We start from the raw sequence: 20,843 nt of genomic DNA on the forward strand, positions 1-20,843 counted from the left end.
AGACAAGACTGTTGGTACAATAATGGCTAAAGGCTTATTAAATAATGGTTTAATAATTAAATTCCAAGGTCCATGATAAATGATGAACGTTACTTCTATAATAATAGCATCGTGTAAGTTGAGAGAAACTTTGAAATGTTACGAAGGTTTACAACCGATTGTAAAGATGACTGGATATCATCTTGCACTGCAGATGAATAAAGATGATCAGATAACGACATCAATTATTGTCACGACACAAGCTGAGGATGGCAACAAAGTAGAGCTTACAGGCTGTTTTTCAACGGCATTGCGAGGGTCACTGTATTGCAACTTTGCAATAACTAATGTGTAAGGATAACATGACAGGAATTAGTAGTAGTCAGATTTTTTTTATTTTAAACCTTGTTCAGCAAGTCTTGTATTTTTTTAATAACCCTAGCATCTTCGCATGATTGTTGCTACGCAATCATGCTTGAAAAGATAACTGAAAAAAGGAGCTCTCCGAGCTGAGCTTTGGTCGCTCCAGCTCTTCTCCCTTGCCACTTACACTGTGAGAGTGTGAGTCCATGACACGTTCTTGTGACTCAACGCAAAGAAATGCACCTCTGCGCGTGCGTCTCGTGTTTTCGTCTCCCTGTAAGCAGTCGTGCAACTATCTAATCCTCTCGTGTTCCAGAAAAAATATCTAATCCTCCCTGTCCCCGCTCTAATTAACCGTCGTGGCTGCCAGCCTGCCACACAACACTACATGCATGCCGCACCGATCAGCTCGATCGGGTCGCGATTCGTTGCAGCCAGGCCTGGCCCTTCAATTCCCCTGCGATGCCAAGATGATGAACAGAGGTAGTTGATGCACTGATTCATTCAAAATGTTACGAAAACAATAGAAAAAATAATGGTTTCCATAGAAATCGTGAAACCAATTTGGGTCCCTTTGTTTGTCTACCCCTTACATGTTAAAAACACGGTTCCATATCTCCCCAAATAATATGGTTTCCCATGAAAATATTGTCCAGCTGAATGTTCTCTGGAATTTTTTGAATTACCAATAGCAAGTGATCCGTGAAACTGCAAGATGAAGAACCAAAAGCTGAGCCTGATAGGTAGGTGTATTAAAGGGCCTTAAAATTTAGTCTAGATAACTTAAGGGCCGGACACTTATACAATTTTGAGCAAAAAAATTATAAAGATAAAGTTGGACTGTGAAAAGACCACTAGAACCACGATCCGTTACCATGCTGGCAGGTGACGGTCATGGCGAAGGGTTAATAATAATATTAACTAATGTGAAGTTGAATAATAATTGGTAGCAACTTCCAAGCCACCCCCACGACACATCCACCCACCCTCCAACAACCGACGATACAACGAGATCCCATCAGTTGATATCATGTTGATATTTTCTTTACTTGTACAAGATATATACTGATGGTAACGAAGGTTCACATCACGGTGAGTGCCAAGTGAGTTTGCTGGAGGTGGGATCTTATAGTACAAGTGAGAACACTGTCATATACACCATTTTTATTTTTAGAACATCTTTTTTTTCATTAACTCACAAACAAAATACAGATATTGGGGAGAACATGCCCCACTCAAAATGATTCGGAACCCCCTTCACATTACACTATTATTTTTATCATACACCAGTTCACAAACATTAAACATTGTCCTTTATTTGCCGTGTCACGTGGTGCCAGGTGCGTGGAGCACGTGGAACATTTTTTATTATACCATGTGGAGCATCTTTCTGGTTCGACCCCTGTTGTGCAAGTTGGTGCCAATAATCTTTGTCCTGATCAGGGAGAGAAGGGCCTGTTCTCTAGCTCGATGGGCAGGCCGTGCAGCGGCGTCGGCATGGAGTCCCTGGCGAAGGTGTCCTCCTTGCAGCAGAGCTTCCACCGGAACTGCCTGACCAGGTAGTGCATCGTCACCAGCGTCTCGATCCTGGCGAACTCCATGCCGACGCAGATCCTCGGGCCGCCGCCGAATGCCACGAACGAGCATGGCGGAGCCGCCGCCGACGGCTGGTCCTTGAACCTGGACGGGTCGAACTTAGCCGGCTCGTGGAAAATGGCGGCGTCCATGTGCGTCACGCTGGACACCAAGAACACCTGCCATCCTTTGGGGATGAGGTAGCCGCCGAACTCGGTGTCCTGGATCGCTCGCCTGAAGAGCCCAAAGGAGGGAGGCACCAAGCGAAGGGTCTCCATGGCGACGGTCCACGTGAACTTCATCTTCGCCAGGTCGTTCCAGGTCAGGGCCTCGCCGTCGCCCTGCTTGTTCTTTGCGATCTCGTCGTGCTCTGCGCCGTCGTCGGCCATAGCGTGGTCAGACGACAGAGCCCTCAAAACATAGTGCATTCTAGTTGCATTGGGTTTCGTATAGTACCTTGGACCATGGCGGCGAGGGCGTCAGGGTTGTTGGCGAGGTGGCGGACCATGAAAGTCATGAGGATGGACGAGGTATCATGGCCAGCCATGAGGGTTACCATGGAGGTGTCCACGATCTCCTCCTCGCTCAGCTGCTGCCTGCCGCTGTCGTCGGTCAAAGTGAGCAGGCACGCGATGAGGTCGCTGCTGCGGGTGGCCTCGCCCCGCTCCAGCTTGGCCTTCGTCTCCCGGGCGATCCCGGCGATCACCCGGCGAGCCCTGGCGCTAGCCTTCAGGCTCCGGCGGAACGCCGTGAACGGCAGGTCCACGGGAACAGCCCACGTGCCGTCGACGAGGTGCATGAAGTCAATGGCGAGGGCGTCTCGGACGGCGCCTCGCTCGAGGCCGAAGAGCAGCGAGGAGATGATGTCGAACGTGAGCCTCTTCATCAGCGGCATCACCGCAACGGTGGCCCGGCCGGCCCAGCTCTCGTCGAGGTGGCGCCGCACCTCGCCGTCGATCCTGCCCACGTACAGCCGCAGCATGTCCGGCTTGAGGAACTCGGTCAGCGCGCCGCGGATGCGCTTGTGATCAGCGCCCATGAGGCCCAGGATGTTCTTCTCCCCCAGGATCCTCTGCATGGACCGGGGCTGCTGCATCGCCAGCGAGCCGCTGAAGAAGACGAACTTGTTGGCGGCGGGTCCCGTGAGGAGCACCGTCGGCGCGCCGAACAGCGACAGCTTCGACACCGGGCCGTACCGGTCGACCCGGTCCTGGATCCATCGGTCGGCGGTGTTGGCGCGCATTGCGCCGAGGAGGTCGAGGCTCTGGCCGATCACCGGCAGGCCCAGGGAGCCCGGGGGCAGCTTGGCCGCGCCTGGCCGTGACTTCTTGGCTCTCGCTAGGAGGTGGAGGAGCACGGGCAAGGCGATGGCCATGAGCGCTAGGAGGAGAGAGAAATCCATATGAGAAATTGGAGCCGGGATGGAGAGGACTGGCACGGAGCACGCTCGTAGCTGTTGCAGCTTTGCTTATCTGGTTTCCTGTTAGGAATTCCTCTGATTTTTGTTATCTTTTGTAGGAGGAAGGCCAGGAGGAACTATAAATAGAGCCAAGAAGAAGGACTCTCTCCCACGTCCCAAGTCAAACCGGAACGTGTTAAAATATATAGAGATTTGCTCCTCATCAACTAACTGAGATTTTGCTTTTCTGTCAATCAACGTGGAGAGACGTCGGATCCGCGGCGGCCTCAGCAAGGAAGATTGCAGTGGTGGCGCGGCTTTCCGACAAGGGGTGACGGCGTGTCTCCCTGGCAGACGAGCGTGGCTTCCCCATGGCGTTGGGTGTCCTCCACTTTACTCCCCATTTCCTCCCTTTACTGAATCTTCTCCTTCCGTTTCCTTGTTAATTTTGCTTCCTATGAACTTGAACTGTGTGCGATGCTGCATAGATTGCGAGTTCCTATGGTAGGAAATGTGATTTGCTGGATTTGATGGTTTGGGAGGAGGTGATGGGAGAATCTTGTTCACTCAAATCTGGTTTGCTGAATTAAGAAAAAAATATTTAGGATGAAGGACAAAGCCCGAAAGGAAAATGCGCATGAGTATTAACTATGCATGTCCGTGACGTTGGATGGAGTTTCTACTCTAGTCTGCAGTAACCATGCTTGTGTGAGTGATTGTTTGATTACTTGTTCGCTGCAGCCATCTCTTAACTCTTGCTTTGTGCTTAAGTAATAACAACCGCATGAATGAGCTGAGTATACTACACATTTTTTAAAATCTGATTGTTTTTGTGATCATGCTGTAAATTCAGTAACTTTTTTGTCTATTTGTTGGTTTAGCAAAATATTGCATTATTCTTTCCCATAGTCATCTTATTATGCTTATAGACTGTAATCTTGTTTTATCTTCTAACAAATCTGCATGGAAGATTTGTATAGTATCAATTCTTTTTCATGGATGAGCTCACCTTTTCTTTTAGTACTTGTATCATGTGTCTGTATTAGACCATTCGTTAGAAGCTTAGCTGCCATTAAAAAAAAAACTCACTAGTAGTGTATATGAAATAACACATTCTGTAACTTTTTATTTATTATTCAGCCGCCACTTGAAAAAACAAACTAATAGTGTAAACTTTTTATTTATTATTCAGCCGACACTTGAAAAAAAACAAACTAATAGTGTGATTTTGTTATCTTTTTATAATATTGTGGTGATGTAACCTTAGTGTTTTTAATTTTTTATTACCTTTTTTACTTGTTGTAGATGTAATGTAACTTACCTGCCACATGAAAAACTCACTAGTATATATATCGAATTTGCACTGCTAGCACATTCTCTAAATTTTTATTTATTATCCAGCTACCACTTGAAAGTAGCGGATGATTTAACCCATGCAGGCAGTTCATATTTTTGAACTTTTGAAGCATGTATCCAAACCCCAAGTTATAGCTAAGATTCCTTATAGTTTTAGTTTTCGAGGTTCTAAGCCATTATTTCATATGTATTATATTATTATTTAGTAAGGCATGTTTTTTTCTCTAGGAATATAAAATAACTGCCATGTTATTTCTGGAGTGTATACACTATTACTCTTAACGTGAGTAATTTATCATCTCACCTGAATTGAATTATATACTACAAAAAGTTTTGTGTGTGTTGCTTTGTGAGATTGAATATGTTTATTGACAGGTGTGCTTTTTTATTTTAGGACTTACCAAACTATATATATTCAAACACATCAATAGGTTGCTTAACTGACATCCATTTGTTACTATGAATGTTTTTTGAATTGAAAAGATATAGTTTGTACTTTTTCATTAAGGATAAGATGATGCAGAATGTGATAGGACTAGGAGGTCACATGCCAGTAACTTGAGGCCAGGCAGTAGCAGCATGGAGTCGATAAGCAGTTTTATAATCTCTAGCAAAAGTTTATTGTTAATTTATACAAGACTTCTCTTCGCTATAAGTCAAATTATGCCATATTACTTGAAGGTTAGTTTTTGGACTTGTGGACATTGCCTAGTTTCCTTAGAAATCATGGTTTGATTGTTTGGTGTTATCTCATAAACAGGTAGGCATTTGTGGACATCATCATAGAGAGCCTTTGTCAACTTCTCTCTTCACAAAGGCTGGGAAGGTTTCTTGCTCCCCTTTCAGGTAGGTCAAATGATAAACTTATAATCTAACTCGAAGAATATCTCATTTACGGAAACTTTGTTATGTTAGTTGTAGTTGTAGCAAATCTTAACTTTTTTCTTTAAATATCTTCCATAGGGTTTTGATTGCGGCAGCTACAGTTTAGGAGGTGTGTCTAAGGACGTCAATCTTGTCAGCCACCAGATGCCCAGATTGTTTGCTATTGGTGTATCCATACAAGTAATAGCACAAACCCATGTAATTGTTAAAATTTTGCTGCCTATTAGGCTGATGTATGTAGCCTCATATACATAGTCTCATTGAACGTGCGTATGCCACCCCAAAAATTTTACATGTAATTTTTCTATTTATTGTTTTTGTTTTGCTATTTTTTTTTGTTTGTACTCGAGATGAGAAAAACACACAGACAACTTATTATTTGTTCTATTTTGGTTGCTCAAAAAAATTGTTCTATTTTGCGGATGTCTGTATGTATTTTAGTTGTAGAAAAAACAATTATGGCTGATATATGTAGTCTCCTTGTATGTGCGTATGTCACCCCAAAAATTTGAGGTGTAATTATTTTTGTTTATTTTGCTTTTTTTTTTGTTTGTACTCAAGTTGACAAAAACAAAGAGACAAAATAGCAGTCACTGGGCTTAATGCTTGTACTGGGCCGATAACAGCAAATGCAACATTTTTAGCAGAACTCCAACAGGGACAAAACAGGCCCAAAAGTATTATCGGGTCTAGCAATAGCAAGGGCACCCAATAGACTGCTTAACGGGCGTGTAATAGTCACATTCAGACCCGGTAAAAAAACGCAAAAGCTAGCTAGGATACGTACAACCGTGGATGAAGAATCGACGGGTCCAAGCCGCTGATTGACAGATATGTACGTGTCAATCGATTGACAGATATGTACGTGTCAATCGATTGACAGGGAGACACTCCTATATAGAGATTTGAAGGAGAGAGAAATTCATCCAAAAAGAGAAATATATTATTCTACGACCACTCGTGGTTAGTGCTCAACAAGCGACCCGTGCAGCTTGCTGCAGCTCGGGAAGTGAGAGGTGAGCTACCGTGACCCATGCACATTTTTCTTTATTTTCCTTCTAAAAATTATGATTCTATTTTCAATTCTGATCGCACCACTACGTTTATTATGACTAGATCTACAAATTAAGACCCATGATGCATATATTTTGAAATATTTTTTATGTTCTGGTGGCAACTTACATTAAACTGTAGCAACTTATGTGTAAGTATATTAATAAATTATAAATATTTGCTACAAAATAATTTTTACCCTCATGTTGTTTACCTACATGAAGTCCAAATAAGTTGGCACATTGACTCTGCATAATTTGACACTAGGTACAATATCTAAATTGTCATATTGTACGAAAACAACTTGTCATCACATAATTCTATAAAATAAGTTGATATATTTATTTCCCTATAAATATCCTACTGTGCAAATAGGCATGAGATTATAAGTTGCTATGTAGTCATACGGTAACTTATGATATAGTAGTTGACAAAGTATTTATAAAACTTGACACAAAATATCTACATAAGTTGCGAATACCGCTATTGACGAAGAACATAAAATTATTCTAAAGATATGTAAAGTGGATCTTGTTTCATAGATAAAACTGTAAAGAATCTAACGGTGCAAATAGATTTAAAAACGGACGCTTAGTGACAAAGTTATCACCAACCAAAGAAACAAAGCATCCTCTTGAGATTCCACTGCATGCACATGATTTGCTCTGGAGATGGGTCATTTCTTTTAGGATTCCGCGCTGCATTAATGCAATTTGCTCTCAAGAGGGTCGTGCAATTGCCTCCAAGGGCAATTAGTCGCGCATTAATAACGCGCGGTCCCATCTGAAATGTACCATACTACAACATTCGGCAAAGATTGTTCATTTAGTCTTCAAATTTTATCCCACAATGATTGTTTGTTGAGACTGTACTAAAGTCCAACTAATTAAAGCAATATTAAATACCAAGAAAGAATTGCATTTGGAAGGGCATGAAGCCAATCAAATATTTAAGTAGTTATTTTTCTAGTTCCAATACATTTGTATTTATTGAGAATATAGAGAAACAAATAAAGAAAGAAAAAGACTAAATCACTCCTCTGAACTATAACCAAAATTTAGATAACCCCTTAAATTATTATTGGATTCATTACCCCAATTTATGCACTTTGGTTCAAATTATCCCCTAATACAATTTGTATTTTTCATTTCTCCATGCATAGGTGGAGTCTTAAACTGAAATTTTACAAGATGATAGTACACATCATAGCACATTTTAGAAAAAATACATCATAATTTTTTATTATTTTGGTAGGTTAGGATATTTAATAATAAATTAATCATTGAAATTCAAATTTATACAAAAAATAATGATGGAAACATTATAACATTTTTTAAATATATTATGATATCAACTACTACTCTGTAAAATTTGAAATTAAAACTCAACTTGTGTGTTGGAAAACAAAAAAGACAAATTATATTATGGGGTAAAATGGACTAAATTGCATAGCTTAGGGGGTAAATTGAACCAAGTTATAGTTTAGAGGGTTATTCAGACTTCGGCTATAGTTTAGGGTGTAATTTAGACTTTTTCCAATAAATAATACGGTCTTCAATCACAACCGCTATAGTTAATTAGGGGTAATATGATTATTTTCTAGTATTAGTATTATGTCTGAAAATTTCTAAACGAATAGCCTTTGTGAGATATAGGGAGAGGCTCGTAGCATGACTTAAAGAGAGTATCGCATCGGACTATTGCTGAGGATCTTGAAGATTCTGTCGGAGAATATAGAAAGCCTTCAGTGTGTCACGCCCTGACAATCGGTTTATACATCGCTTTTAGTGATAGATTCATTATCTGAAACACATATGTTGTATCCATCGGCTCACTCTTTAGCCCATTGCATGTATACGTGCAAAAAACAGGCAAAATTGCTAACAACACTCCCACATGCATACGAATAAAACTAAAAGAATCATATATTTCAAACCAAAAATTAAATTATGATTGCACCATTATATTTTTTAGATAAGATTTTCAAAATAAGATCATACTTGATAAAATAAGGAAAATATCTCTCTTTCCATCACAAGTGTGATGGTAAGGAAGGCATGCGTGGTAGTATATGTTTATTGCAACGGCGGAGTGAGTTAATTCCCTTAATGCCACAGATATTTTTGACTGCTTCTCTCAGTGCCACAAATTTTTTTGAATTGCCCTCAGTGCCATTAGAGTTCTAACTTTTGATTATTTCTTTTATTTGTTTACATGCACAAGCATTACCTCAAATTAGTGTGGAACAAAAGCAAGGCAGGAAAGTTGGTTATTGTTCATCCAGTTCCTACGAATCAAAATGGTAGCACGAATCAAAATGGTAAGCTATTGCTCAGATTTGAATACTACTTATTTCAGATTTATTGTTTGAATAGTCTATTGGACACCATGTTGTTTGCCTACTAGTAGCAACATGCCTACTAGTAGTTGCTAGGTTGAATGTTGGATCTGCTTGTTCTTGTGCAGGTTGCTTGTTACTTTGTAAATTACTGTTATTAGCTTATCTGGAGCTGGTTTGATTTAATTTTCAGTTCAGATGAATAGCTTATTATAGATTTTAGTATAGAAGGATATGTTGTAAGTAATAACCACTATCTCTTTTACATGTAATAACTGTTTTTTGTTCCTCTATGCTCTAATTTCAGCTACTGCCCCTAGCTCTTGCTTTACTGTGTTGTAGCTTGTACTGCCCACCAGTACTTGTGTTTGCTACTACATGTACTTTTATGGTTGGATTGATGTTCAATGCTCTGTATTTTACAGAGTACTGGAATTGACCGAGATATTTTTCTAAAGATCTTTTATGTACCTCTTATTCAATTTGATAGGAATTTGATGTGCTGACCTCACTGCCGTCGATGAAGATGTGCTCAATACCATTTGAGATAAGATCGCGTCATTCGTAATGTACTAGGTAATCAGTAGGGAAGGGGGGGGGGTTCCACTATTCCAATCCAGGGATCTCAAGTTTCTCAATATCTACTCTGTGATGCCTCTCTTTAATGCAACCGATATACTCAGATTTGGTGCAATTATATAACCTGTGATGGAATGTGCTATGTGACTGCTTTGAATAATGCTGGTTGTGATGTTGCTGAATGAAGGTTGTTGTCTATTGTTGCTGATTAGAAATTATTTCCTTTGATGTGTTTATGTCAAATTGCTGCCTATAATGTTGCTGCTGTGAATTGTATCTAGTGCTTGATATGCTGCTGCCAAATAAAGGTGCTGGTTTCACATATGAATGGGTTTATCTCGGACGTGGCTACACTATTTAAGTCTTTGATGAAAAGTCATTAGAGACTCTGGTTGTCAATATGGGACTCTGGTGAATAGGTATCAGAGGCATGTTTTAACTAGCCACATCTCTGATGACTCACATCAGAGATGCGTTTTAACTAGCCACGTCTCTGATAACCCACATCACAGACATGTTTAACTATAGCTGCTTCTCTGATGTTGATCATTAGAGACACGGTAGCCCACTTCTCTGATGTGTACATATCACAGATGTGAAACTCTGCGTCTGTGATGTACTGTAATAACAGACACGTGATTTTAACATATGTGATGAGGCTTCAAACTTGTCTCTGATGAAGTGTTTTGACATAGTGGCTATAGGAGAAGAGTAATATACTTGCAATGGTGATTTGCACCGATATACTCTAGCGGTCGCATTGTATATTTGTATGGACAACAATACCCGCATTTAAAAAAGCTGCCTATATATGGCCAAATTGAGCGTACATGTGTATTTCACTTTTGTCCTCGCATCATATAAAATATAAACCTGGAGATATTATGTTTGGAGCATCAAGATTACTAAGGTGGGATTCGACATGCGCTCATGCCAGAAAGTATGTACCTACTCTGGTATATCCATAATACCTCGCATCCAAAATCTACCAATAGCATAACTCACCACCTTTCTTATAGTTTGTTCTCGATTTGTGCAAAATGGTTAACATGAAGGTGCTGCTTTGGAGGGCCAATAATTATGGCCAAACCTGGCTAATGCGGCATTCTCCATAGAGATAAAAAGGACTAATGCAGATAGTACAATCGATCACTATTGCTTAAAACGTGGTTCAGTCATCTCACAACATTAGTGACGAGTAATTATTAACCTTATTAGCGAGAGCCCCAAGTCGTATGGTTAACAATCCACACAAGGATACATCACTGTTATTGCGATGACGATTGCAGCAAAAATGCGATATAAACGGTAGGTTAGGTTCATCACACTAATTCACATAATCACATGGAAAAAGTATGTAAACCTTTTACGTGCGAGCTCCGTATCAGAAATCGATTCATAGGCGGCTCTGCCGGACTTGTGCAGCAGCCAGGCCAAGGTACTCTGCCGTGACAGGCCTGAAGACGCGCGACTCGTCGGACTCAAGCGCCGCCGCAAGCCGCGGCCACAGGAAGGCGGTGGCGATCAACGAGCCATCACCCCCGGGTCGTGCCGCGATCTGCATGAACCCTGCGCACAGCCTCGCCGCCGACGTGCCCGTCGGTATCGCCATTGCGGAGGGGCCGAAGCCGAAGTCCGTGTCGGTCCGGAACGAGGCGAACGACGACACGGTCATCGCGGGGCTGCCCAGCCCGAGGCTCGCCGTCTCGACGTACCGCTCGGCCTTGTGCTCCTCCACCCAGTCCACCAGCTCCTGGAAGTGCTCGTCGTACGCCGGCGCCGCGATCGCCTCGCGCACCATGGCCGCCACGTCCGGCAGCGGCGCCCGGGCAACCTCCTCCACGCGCTCCTCTCGGACCACGAAGGTGGTGACGTTGCCGACGTAGTTGCGCATCGCGGCGCGGAGCTCCGGCGACGTGAGCCGCCGGCGCCCGTCCACCCACCACCCCATCCGGCAGCGTGGGTCCGCCGTGCCCACGACGCCGGCGAGGGTCTTCCACAGGTAGGCGGAGGCCGCCTGGACGCGAGTCGCGCGCCGGCCGTTCCGGCTCGCCGCCTGCCTCAACCGTTCGACGTCGGACGCCTCGATGTAGTACAGGCGCCCGACGGCGTTCTGCTCCCATGTCAGGACGTTGACCTGGTGGTCGCCGCGCACGGGCGTGAACACCTCGTCGAGCGTGGCGTCGTAGGATGGCGCCGCGCGAGGGCGGAACACGGCGCGGTGGTGGTTCGGCCGGGATCCCCTGGAGAGCGCCCCCGACAGGGCGAGCTCCGACCACGCGCTGACGAGGGAGCTCAGCGCGCACCCGTCGACGAGGAGGTGGTTCGTGGACCACGCCACGGTGAAGCCGCCGCACGCGAACGAGACCACCTGGACGGACAGCGCCACGTCGGTGCCGTACGGCAGCTGGATCCTCCCTAAGGACGCGACCATGTTGGCGTAGTCCAGGGCCGCCAGCGCGACGCCGGCCTCCCCGACGACGAGCTCCGCGCCCTGGTTGCAGCAGCGCACCTCGGGGAGGCCGGAGCTCGGGCTGGTCGCGATGCGCCCGGCGAGCGGGAAGAAGTGGTTCAGCAGGGAAGGTAAGCCGGCCTCGAAGGCCGCGACGACAGCGGCGAAGTCAACGGCCGGCCGATTGGGGTAGATGCAGAGCATGGCGACCTGTATGGTTTGCGGGAGGAGATCGAGGTTGGAGACGGTGAGGACGTGAGGCTCGATGGAGGCGTCGGAGGCCACCACGAGGCGCCGGCTCACGACTCGGACATGCAAGTCCTTGCTGCTGCCATGGACGCTGCTTGCCATTCCCCGGAATGCACGACTACTGCTAGTAATCTCTGGTAGTTTTGCTCTTGCCACAAGAAGTATTTACTACAGTGTCGCTGAATGAGCTCCAGTTTCTTACAGGCATGCGCCTTATATATATAGTATACCGATGTGAAAGTCAATTTGGAATCATTTGTTTGAAAATGCTTCCGGATGATGCTGGGATAAAGACAACTTTTCACAGGTTGCCCTTGGATTTTGACTTTCGACCATCATTTTATTCCACGTTGGAGCCTCCGATGCCCATGCTAAAGACCACGCAGGGCGAGTCTAGATTGTAAAATTACCCAATTCTCCATACCCTTTGGATGTTGATCCAATGACTCAGATTGAAGTTTCCATAGTTTGCACGAAAAAGTTGGTTTTGCACCTGATATGTTCCAAAAAAGAATTGGAGCGCCGATGCCAAGCATAAAGACTCCCGCATCCCAATTCCTAAGTCAAACTGGAATGTGTTAAAATATTTAACATCCCACTACAACGGTAATGTGTCGGAATGCCATTTTTTAAAATTATTTATTTATAGTAATTTTTAAATACATCTCAACGAATATTTGCATATCTAAACCTTTTGATTGCGTTGATCCGCATGGCGTGACAAAACACACTTTCCCACCACATGCACCTAACGTGATAAGATGTGCCATGTTGGAGTACAATCATATTTTTTCATACGAATTGGGTTGAAAGATGATTTTTATATGAAAATTGTAACTCTAGACGAGATCTACGACTTTATAGTTTTTAGAGTGAAGATACTAAAATGCTTAAATAATTTATTTAAATTTTAGACAATATATTAAGCATTTGTACCTTTTTTCAGATCTTCTCCGACTTGGCATGTCCATCATTATTCGACAAAAAAATAGAGCTTCATACGTATGGTGGCTTGTTCTGCAGGCCACAGGATATAGTATCTTTTCTGTTATCGAATAGAGCTTGTTCGTAATTATTTAGTTTTGCTGATGCCTATGGTGCTGATCAGCCAGTGTCGATCAGCTATCCGTTTGGAGGAGCTAAAATTTAGGCACATATTAGCACCACACATATGCTAAAGTTTTTAAATTTTAGCTAAAGTTTAGCTCACCTTGCTATCAGCACTCTCGTATGCAGAAGTTAGTGCTAAAGTTTAGTATTCACACCCATTGGCACTTGGATTCAAACACTCCTAATACAATTTTTTGGTCAAGTCAACGAAATCGTTTGTGACCGCTTAGTCTTTAAGGACTAAAGGTTAGGCTTAGAGCCAGATTAGCTCGATCCACCACTTAGCTAGGTAGCTAAGGATGAATCCAATCGAGATCAGCTAACACACAGTTAAAGTCCTTCTAACCAGCCAAATAACAATTATCTAATTAGTTGGTTGAACCCAGCTAATCAGCTAATGGATTAGTTGGATGGATCCAAACGGGACCTAAATTACAATTATCCAATTACCTAGTTCAGCCTAACAAATTCTAGCTAATCAGCTAATGGATTAACTAGATGGATCCAAACAGAACCTTAGTTTCTAAATGTATTTGGAGCCTTGTTAACTATTTGCGTCTGAAGTTTAGTCAATGGATCCACATGGGGCCAAAATGCGTAGAGCTGAGCAGAGGTGTTTATAAAGCTTAAAAGTCAACTTCATTTTAGAGCGGGCATACAAAATGGTCTTCGGCTAGTGCTCCACAAAATAAACTAAAATGTGCCTCATTGTACGCCAAATAAACGATTAGCTATTAGGCGACTTACACCCTGATTGGATCCTACTCCATAGAAAATGTAGGATAATGCAATAAGCATACACTAGAAATTCTATTTTTCTTTCTTTCTGCGCATCGTTTCGTGGTTTTATCGCTCTTGTGAGAGCATTAAATTCTATGGAGATGCCATAAAATTCCCAGCAGAATATATTTTTCTTCTAACAATCCAGCAGAAAAAAAAATGGACATACTCCTATATGAGTAGTACTGTGTATGTGGGCCCAATTTTCCTCCCAACAGCCCATTATCGTCAGTTCCCAAGTTGCCTAGGGCCCACTTGTAGCACTAGCAGGCCGAATATCGTTCCGGAACGGAAATCCGTCTCCCTCTGTTTCTCTCTGCTCCCTCTTCTTCCACAGCGGGCGACGGGGCTGAGCGCCGGCTGCTGAGGAAGGAGAACGGCAGGGCCGGAGCCGGGCCGCGGCGGCCAGGTCGCCGAGGTTCTGGTAAGTGAGTTGAATCAATTAGTCAGGTTGGCGGCTACGCGCGCTTATACCAAAAATGTGGATCTAAAATATTACCTAAAATATTAATAAAAAGATATTATATGTTATTATGTTCGAAGCAACATCGTATGGATGTATTGAGTTAGGTCTAAAAATTACAGTAAAGCGGCATAGTAGTCTTATGTCTGAGAGCGCGCCAATCTCAAACATTGAAGTATAGAGGTATAGATAATTTTTCCTTAGGAATTTTTTTTTCAGTAGGTATAGTTTAATTACTTTAGTAGGAAAAAAATAAGATTAGAAATGAATGAACAATTTAATTATATTTTGTGGGTTTACGGAGGAAAATCAAAACCCAAGAAGTAGTACAACTACCACATGTAAATGTAGTATACAAAGTTTAGTTATTATTTTTATATGTAGGAAGTAGTTAAATAGATTTTGTATTGTCAAATAATGGAAGGAAAATATTTTTTTAAGATAAGGAGACTAACTTAATAGAATCGTGGGCCCCGTGGGTCCCGCCTGAATAGTACGTGAGTCCCATGTGAGTCCCGCCTAAATAGTATGTGGGCCCCACGTGGGTCCCGCCTGAATAGTACGGCCCCACATGAGCCACACGTGAATAGTACATGGAACCCGCATGAACAGTGCACGGCCCCACGTGGCCCACGACTCATGAGGTTGCACCAATTTTTGACCCTTTAGTATATGTACTTGATTAATCTTGCTACTGTGAACGGCGAATTTGTGATCCAAGTTTATCGCCCCCCCCCCCCCCCCCCCCCCCCAGGAAACTTGCGGGCCAGGAACCCGAATCCGGATGATTCCAGGAATCGCCCCCAAGCCGGCGCCGCCGCCGGTGGCCTCGCCGCCTAAGCCTCAGCACATGTTTGTGTTCGGCGCGGGCTTCGTCGGCCGCTACGTCTCGGAGCGCCTCCTCGCGCAGGGCTGGTTGGTTACTTGTCCCTCGCTCCCACCCCGCGCCCTTCGTCCTCCCTTCCGTTGCTTCAGCCCCATTCCTCATTTTGGGAGTTGATGAATTCGCAGGCAGGTCTCCGGGACGTGCACAAGTCCCGCCAAGAAGAGGGAGCTCGAGATGCTGGGCGTGAAGGCTTCCGTCTTCGATGCCACTGAGAGAAAGTATGGATCCATGCTGCTCTTGTCCCTTTTTATTCTCGCACTTGTTTCCAGCCAGCTTTGGCGATTAAACATCATTGATGGTTCATCGGCTAGAAGCACTAGTAAATAATGAACCAAACTCATATCGAGAGCAGAAACATCCTAAATTATGAATGAGCTGCTCCAGCTCAATTTTCACGTCTAAGAAAGCCACCCCGCCCCCGTCCCCCCCCCCCCCCCCCCCCCCCCCCTCTAGCCCACTGAATGTTTCCTTTATGATAGGAATCCCACTGGCATATTTTACTTGCAAAGAATAGAGACAAGGTAACACACCAATTTCTTGGGAAATTATCCTGCGGCTAGTCTTAACAAGATTTTCTCAACTAGTCGGTTACTTTGGTTCTATCACACATTGCTTGCACTAGGCAACTCTCTGCAGCATAGCTGCACTGTTCATTCTTCAAACAGAGCAAAAGTTATTTTACTTAGTTACCATGAGATCAAATTTTGTACCACACTCCATTTGTAAACTTAACTATGCTGCATTGACGTCTAGCATCCCTTGCATATGTTAATGGTGAGATGATAATGTGTTTCTACATGAATCTCTCTGTGTTTAGTTGAATTTTAAGTGGTTATTCTTAATCATGTTAGTTCCAGCCTGCAAAGTATCCACAGTTTGCAACAAGCAACACACTTGCTCATCTCCATCCCGCCCATTCCTGGAATCGGTGATCCTGTAAGTTTACTTTCTAATAATTCAGTTTGATTCCATTTAGCATTTACTTTCTAATAATTCAGTTTGATTCCAGAAATGAACATTTAGTTACTGGCTTGATGACAAGTAGCAGTGTGTAAAGTTTATAAACCTTTTATTATACAAAAACTTACAATAACTGAAACATATTTATCATGCCAAGTTTGTACTTATTGAAAAACAAAGATGGCCAAATAGTGGAATAGATGACATAAAGAATCACTTATCGGAAACTCTGTTATGCTGTGATAATTGTTTCTGAAATCCTTAGTTTGATAATTCTTCTTCTTTTCCTATTTCAATGACTAGATGCTGTTTGCTGCAGTGCTTTGGACACCTTAGCTAGGAGCAACTCTTTGTCACGAAGACAGAAGTTGAGAGAATCTAAGCAGTACACTGCCCGAATCCATGTGGCTGACATACACCAGGCTGTCTTGGCCAGCATGAGCACGAGATGTGCAAGGTTTCCTTTTCTAATGCCTTTCTTGCCACTTCAGTTCTTTGTGATATCGTGAACAATATTTCAGACAGAATCTTATGCATTGCATGTGGAATTCACAACCAAAAGATTTTTTACTTAGGTTGTATTTCTATTCTCAATAGAAGACATCTTGTGTATCAATTTCCGATAGCATCATGAAGTTTCTTAGGATAATTATTAGGGTGGGAGTTTCCCATTGTTTGTGCGATGCAAGTTTTGGATGGTGCCATGTTTAATACCCCTGGATTCAATATTTGTATTCATTGCATGTTTTATGTTGTGTTTGAACATTATCGAATATAACTTCATTTGAATCAATTCCGTCTACCAAGTACCATAGTACTTTGGTTTTTAGTCATGTCTGATTCTTTTGTAGTGACCTAATGAAGACCGTGTCCGTCAAAAACACCCTGATCAATTCTAACTCGATTACAATAAAATCGAACCGATCTGTTATTTGTACATGTATCTTTATGACAAATCAAATATGCATGCGTGGCTGCTCCCCCCACGCGAGGAAACAGACAACGCGATCGACCATGACATGTACGAGTTGGGCTGCCAACATGCACGAGACGACAACCAGCGCGTTGACAAGATGGTCCGACAAGCTGAGCAGATTCGGCTGCGGGCTCTCGCCGCCGGCGACGACGGCGCCGCACGACGAGCCACGGCCACGGGGTTGGTTCACCGGGTTCGCTGGCTTGGGGGCTGCTCTCCTGCTCCCTCCCGGCGGAGACGACGACGAGTCACCGTGTGCGTCGTCGAGCTCGCGTGCCGCCGCCGCCGCTGATCAGGTGGTGCCGGAGGAGCCGGCGGCGGCGGCGGACTGGGCGACGACCCTCCCGTGCGTCGCGTTCCCGTCGCAGCACGGGTACATGGTCTTCTCCCTCGCCGAGGACCGCATGCTCCGCGGCGTCCGGCTGCGCCCGGCGAGCGGGCGCCGGGTCGTGCCGTCCCCGTACGGCGGCCGGAAGGCGCTCGCCACGGACCTGTCGTGCTTCAGGCACCCGTCCCGCCTCGTCGACCCGTTCACCGGCGAGTCCGCGCCGCTCCCGGACCTGCCCGTCCCGCTTGGGGAGACGAGCCCGACGTCGTTCGAGCCCGAGGAGACGCGCGTGCAGGGGCGCCGCCGCGCTTTGCCGCCCACCGACGACGGGTTCGCGTGGGACCGGTCCCCGCGTGGCGTCATGGTGGCGCGCGGCGACACGGTGTTCTTCTGCGAGAGCGGCGGCGGCGGCAGGTGGGTGCCGGTGCACCGGTCGCAGAGCGCCTCGGGCACGATGACCGTGAACTACCGCGGCGGCTTCTTCTTCGTCCTCGAGCAGCGCACCCTGGTCACCACGGTCATGGACGCATGGACCCTCGACAAGGTCGCGGAGATCCAGCCGCCGCCCGCCGCCGCCGCCGTCGACTGCGCCCACCTGGTCGCCTCCACGGACGACGTCCTCCTGCTTGTCCACCGCGCCAGGGACATGGACTGCGAGCTGTTCTCCGAGGTGTACCGTGCCAGGCACAAGAAGCGAAAACCGGCGTGGTCGAAGGTGACCGACATCGGCGACCGCGCGCTGTTCGTCGACAGGCTCCATGGCTTCTCGGTGGGCGTCGGCGGTGAGGGCGCCGCCGCCGGGAGGATAAGGAGGAACTGCGTCTACACGATCAGTGCCACGCCGGTGGAAGACCCGCAGGGGCGCCGCGTTGCGGTGTACCACGTCGAGGAGTTTCACGTGAACATGCCGGAAGTGGGAGAGACGCTCGAGTACTGTCAGCTCGGAAGCTGCCGAGTTGAGCAGATATGGGGAGAGCCGTATTGGATGATCCCAAAGAAAAGAGAACCAGCTGGAGGTTCCGTCGTTAGCAGCAGTTTAGCACTTAGCAATGATAGTTAACTATAATTTCCGTTCTCGTTTGCCTCTTTGCATTTCTTTTGTTTTTGAAAGAGACATGGTAATAATAATATTAGTCACATTATTAAATTAAATGTCGTTCGCGTGGGCTTCACCGTGGCATGGCGCACCAACCATGTGCTGGTCGACGGGAGCGCGCTGAGCTTCTTGCTCGTCTCCTCGTGGTCCCAGCAGGTCGCGCGGTCGGCGATGCTCTTGAGGCAGCCCGGCCGCCCCGGCCGCAGCACGACCTGTCGGTGTTCCGTCCTCCCTCGCTCGCCGCCGTCCTAGGACGCCTCGCTCGACGAGGCGTTAACGTTCACGCCGCTGGACGCGGAGCGCCAGGTGAACGTCCTAACGACCAGGCGGAGCTTCGTGGAGCGCCTCTACTACATCGATGCGACCGACGCGGCCCAGCCGGGACCGCCGTCATCCTACTACGAAACGGCCACCACCTACGTCATTCTCCTCTCACCCCGCGCCGCCGTCCTCTCGGCTCCGGCGGCTTCCACCGCCGCTGCCTCTACCGGCACCCGCGTTCTTGTCCTCCTTGCCCCGCCGCGACACCATCCTCCTTGGCTCTAGCGGCTCCGGCTAGCGGAGCAGCTCCCACTGCCTGCATCTCTATCCACCTCGGTTCGAGCGGCCACCGCTGGATCCACCGCCACCAACCACCATCGGCTCCGACACAAGTTCCGTCAAGAAGCATTGCACTCTCCCGCCTCCACAGGCTACCGGTTGTCCTCCACGGCCTGCGAGCCGGTGGCTCCCACCGCCCCGCCCACAACCTGCCACCACCGCCGGTCCGCCATCGTCCATGGACCCTCCTCTAAAGCCGCGAAGCAACACCAACCCCGAACCCGGCTTGCGAGCGCGAGGAAGGAGGAGGAGAAGCTGCTGGCCCGCCTTGGGCTGAATTGAGGTAAATTTTTTTCTTCCAGTGATGGATTTAGGAATCGTAGCGTATGTTGTGCATAGTCACGGCGAGCGAGCGGCACCACTCGAGTCTGATGGATCACGCGTCTTCAAACCTTACCTTTTCGCTCCATGATTCGAGTATCATGGTGCGTTGGGGAGACAATGTATCACGTACTTCCTCCATTCACAAAAGAATACAATTATGTGATTCGTACCGGTCAAACTAGTAAAGAATACAATTATGTGGTTCGTACCGGTCAAACTAGTTCAAACTTAACCAGTTTAATTTATAGAAAAGTGAAAATTATATTTCTGTAAGAATTGTATTTTTTACGAAGGGAGTAATCATTTGTCGCCGTCTCAAAGAACGGGGAATAAGGGCAAATGTTAGAAGTCGCTCGGGCTACTGGCAGTCAAACAATCGCACAGTGCCTCATAACTATTTTTTTGTTGTGGAACAAATTTTTTTTATTTCTGAACATTTTTTTTGTATTGGTAGAACAATTAAAAAATTGTTCCGGAACAAAATAAATTTGTTCTAGAATAAATTTAATTATGGACCAGTTTAGACCCAACAATATAAAATTTATAGTGGGTGATAGGTCTGTTGGGGTCACCCGCGTGACCCCAGCAGCGCCCGGAATAAGTGCGGTTTTATAACTTGGTTTTTTTGCGCCTATATAAAAAATCAGCCCGCGTTCAAATTAATCCCGGCTCGTTAGGCCCAACTGGATGCGGACACCCACATATTAGCCCGCGTCCATGTATGGAGTTTATATTGTGGGCCTATGCCAGGCCCAACTGGGTGTCTGTTTATTTTATAATTTTTCATTCCCGGGATCAAGTGGGTGGCCCAGCTGGTAAATGCGTGGTACGCCGGAGCGCTGGCGCTGGCGGAGGTCGCGCATTTGCAGACCGGACGGCGTTCTCCGTTGCCGTGCCGTGGGCCGGGCCCGTCCGTGGTACTATACGTACGCTCGCCGTACAAAGTAAAGTAGCACGCGGCGTGCCGCGCTGTCACGCCCGGAAAGACGCTTTACAATCGGTGGTGATCGGTGGACGGTGGGTGACGTGTGGCTCGTACTAGTTTAGTACGCGCAGGGCCGTGCACCGCAGCAGCATCAAGTTCCGCACCGC

At 45.9% G+C, this 20,843-nt stretch overlaps 4 protein-coding genes across 6 annotated transcripts; 2 read left to right on the forward strand and 2 right to left on the reverse strand.

Annotated features, from left to right (window-relative positions):
• Positions 1-1,549: 1,549 nt before the first annotated feature.
• Positions 1,550-3,479, reverse strand: LOC120706422 (taxadiene 5-alpha hydroxylase-like). Its single transcript, XM_039991066.1, has 2 exons — positions 2,374-3,479; positions 1,550-2,287 (listed from the first exon to the last, which is right to left on the reverse strand). The coding sequence occupies exons 1-2, from the start codon at positions 3,317-3,319 to the stop codon at positions 1,782-1,784; spliced, it is 1,452 nt and encodes a 483-aa protein (XP_039847000.1). The 5' UTR covers positions 3,320-3,479; the 3' UTR covers positions 1,550-1,781.
• Positions 3,480-10,764: 7,285 nt separating this feature from the next.
• LOC120710529 (coniferyl alcohol acyltransferase-like) lies at positions 10,765-12,384 on the reverse strand. Its single transcript, XM_039996191.1, has one exon. The coding sequence runs from the start codon at positions 12,328-12,330 to the stop codon at positions 10,924-10,926; it is 1,407 nt and encodes a 468-aa protein (XP_039852125.1). The 5' UTR covers positions 12,331-12,384; the 3' UTR covers positions 10,765-10,923.
• A 2,017-nt stretch (positions 12,385-14,401) lies between these two features.
• LOC120706424 lies at positions 14,402-17,220 on the forward strand. 3 transcript variants are annotated; one of them, XM_039991068.1, is made up of 5 exons: positions 14,402-14,542; positions 15,336-15,496; positions 15,593-15,685; positions 16,319-16,403; positions 16,747-17,220. In XM_039991068.1, the coding sequence occupies exons 2-5, from the start codon at positions 15,366-15,368 to the stop codon at positions 16,765-16,767; spliced, it is 330 nt and encodes a 109-aa protein (XP_039847002.1). In that variant the 5' UTR covers positions 14,402-14,542; positions 15,336-15,365; the 3' UTR covers positions 16,768-17,220. The 3 variants fall into 3 exon arrangements, with proteins under 3 accessions (XP_039847002.1, XP_039847004.1, XP_039847003.1); XM_039991070.1 differs by having other exon boundaries at positions 16,325-16,403; XM_039991069.1 differs by having other exon boundaries at positions 14,424-14,546.
• A 61-nt stretch (positions 17,221-17,281) lies between these two features.
• On the forward strand, positions 17,282-18,837 carry LOC120706423. The gene has a single exon (XM_039991067.1). The coding sequence runs from the start codon at positions 17,286-17,288 to the stop codon at positions 18,789-18,791; it is 1,506 nt and encodes a 501-aa protein (XP_039847001.1). The 5' UTR covers positions 17,282-17,285; the 3' UTR covers positions 18,792-18,837.
• Positions 18,838-20,843: the final 2,006 nt, after the last annotated feature.

Source organism: Panicum virgatum, chromosome 5K (assembly GCF_016808335.1).
Source record: "Panicum virgatum strain AP13 chromosome 5K, P.virgatum_v5, whole genome shotgun sequence".
NCBI lineage: Eukaryota > Viridiplantae > Streptophyta > Magnoliopsida > Poales > Poaceae > Panicum > Panicum virgatum.

Coding starts and splice junctions, on each gene's coding strand:
- LOC120706422 (XM_039991066.1), bottom strand. CDS start 3,319: ATGGATTTCTCTCTCCTCCTAGCGCTCATGGCCATCGCCTTGCCCGTG. Junction 2,288..2,373: donor CCTCGCCGCCATGGTCCAAG/GTACTATACGAA, acceptor ACGACGGCGCAG/AGCACGACGAGATCGCAAAG.
- LOC120710529 (XM_039996191.1), bottom strand. CDS start 12,330: ATGGCAAGCAGCGTCCATGGCAGCAGCAAGGACTTGCATGTCCGAGTC.
- LOC120706424 (XM_039991068.1), top strand. CDS start 15,366: ATGATTCCAGGAATCGCCCCCAAGCCGGCGCCGCCGCCGGTGGCCTCG. Junction 15,497..15,592: donor CGCCTCCTCGCGCAGGGCTG/GTTGGTTACTTG, acceptor ATGAATTCGCAG/GCAGGTCTCCGGGACGTGCA. Junction 15,686..16,318: donor TTCGATGCCACTGAGAGAAA/GTATGGATCCAT, acceptor TAATCATGTTAG/TTCCAGCCTGCAAAGTATCC.
- LOC120706423 (XM_039991067.1), top strand. CDS start 17,286: ATGAAGACCGTGTCCGTCAAAAACACCCTGATCAATTCTAACTCGATT.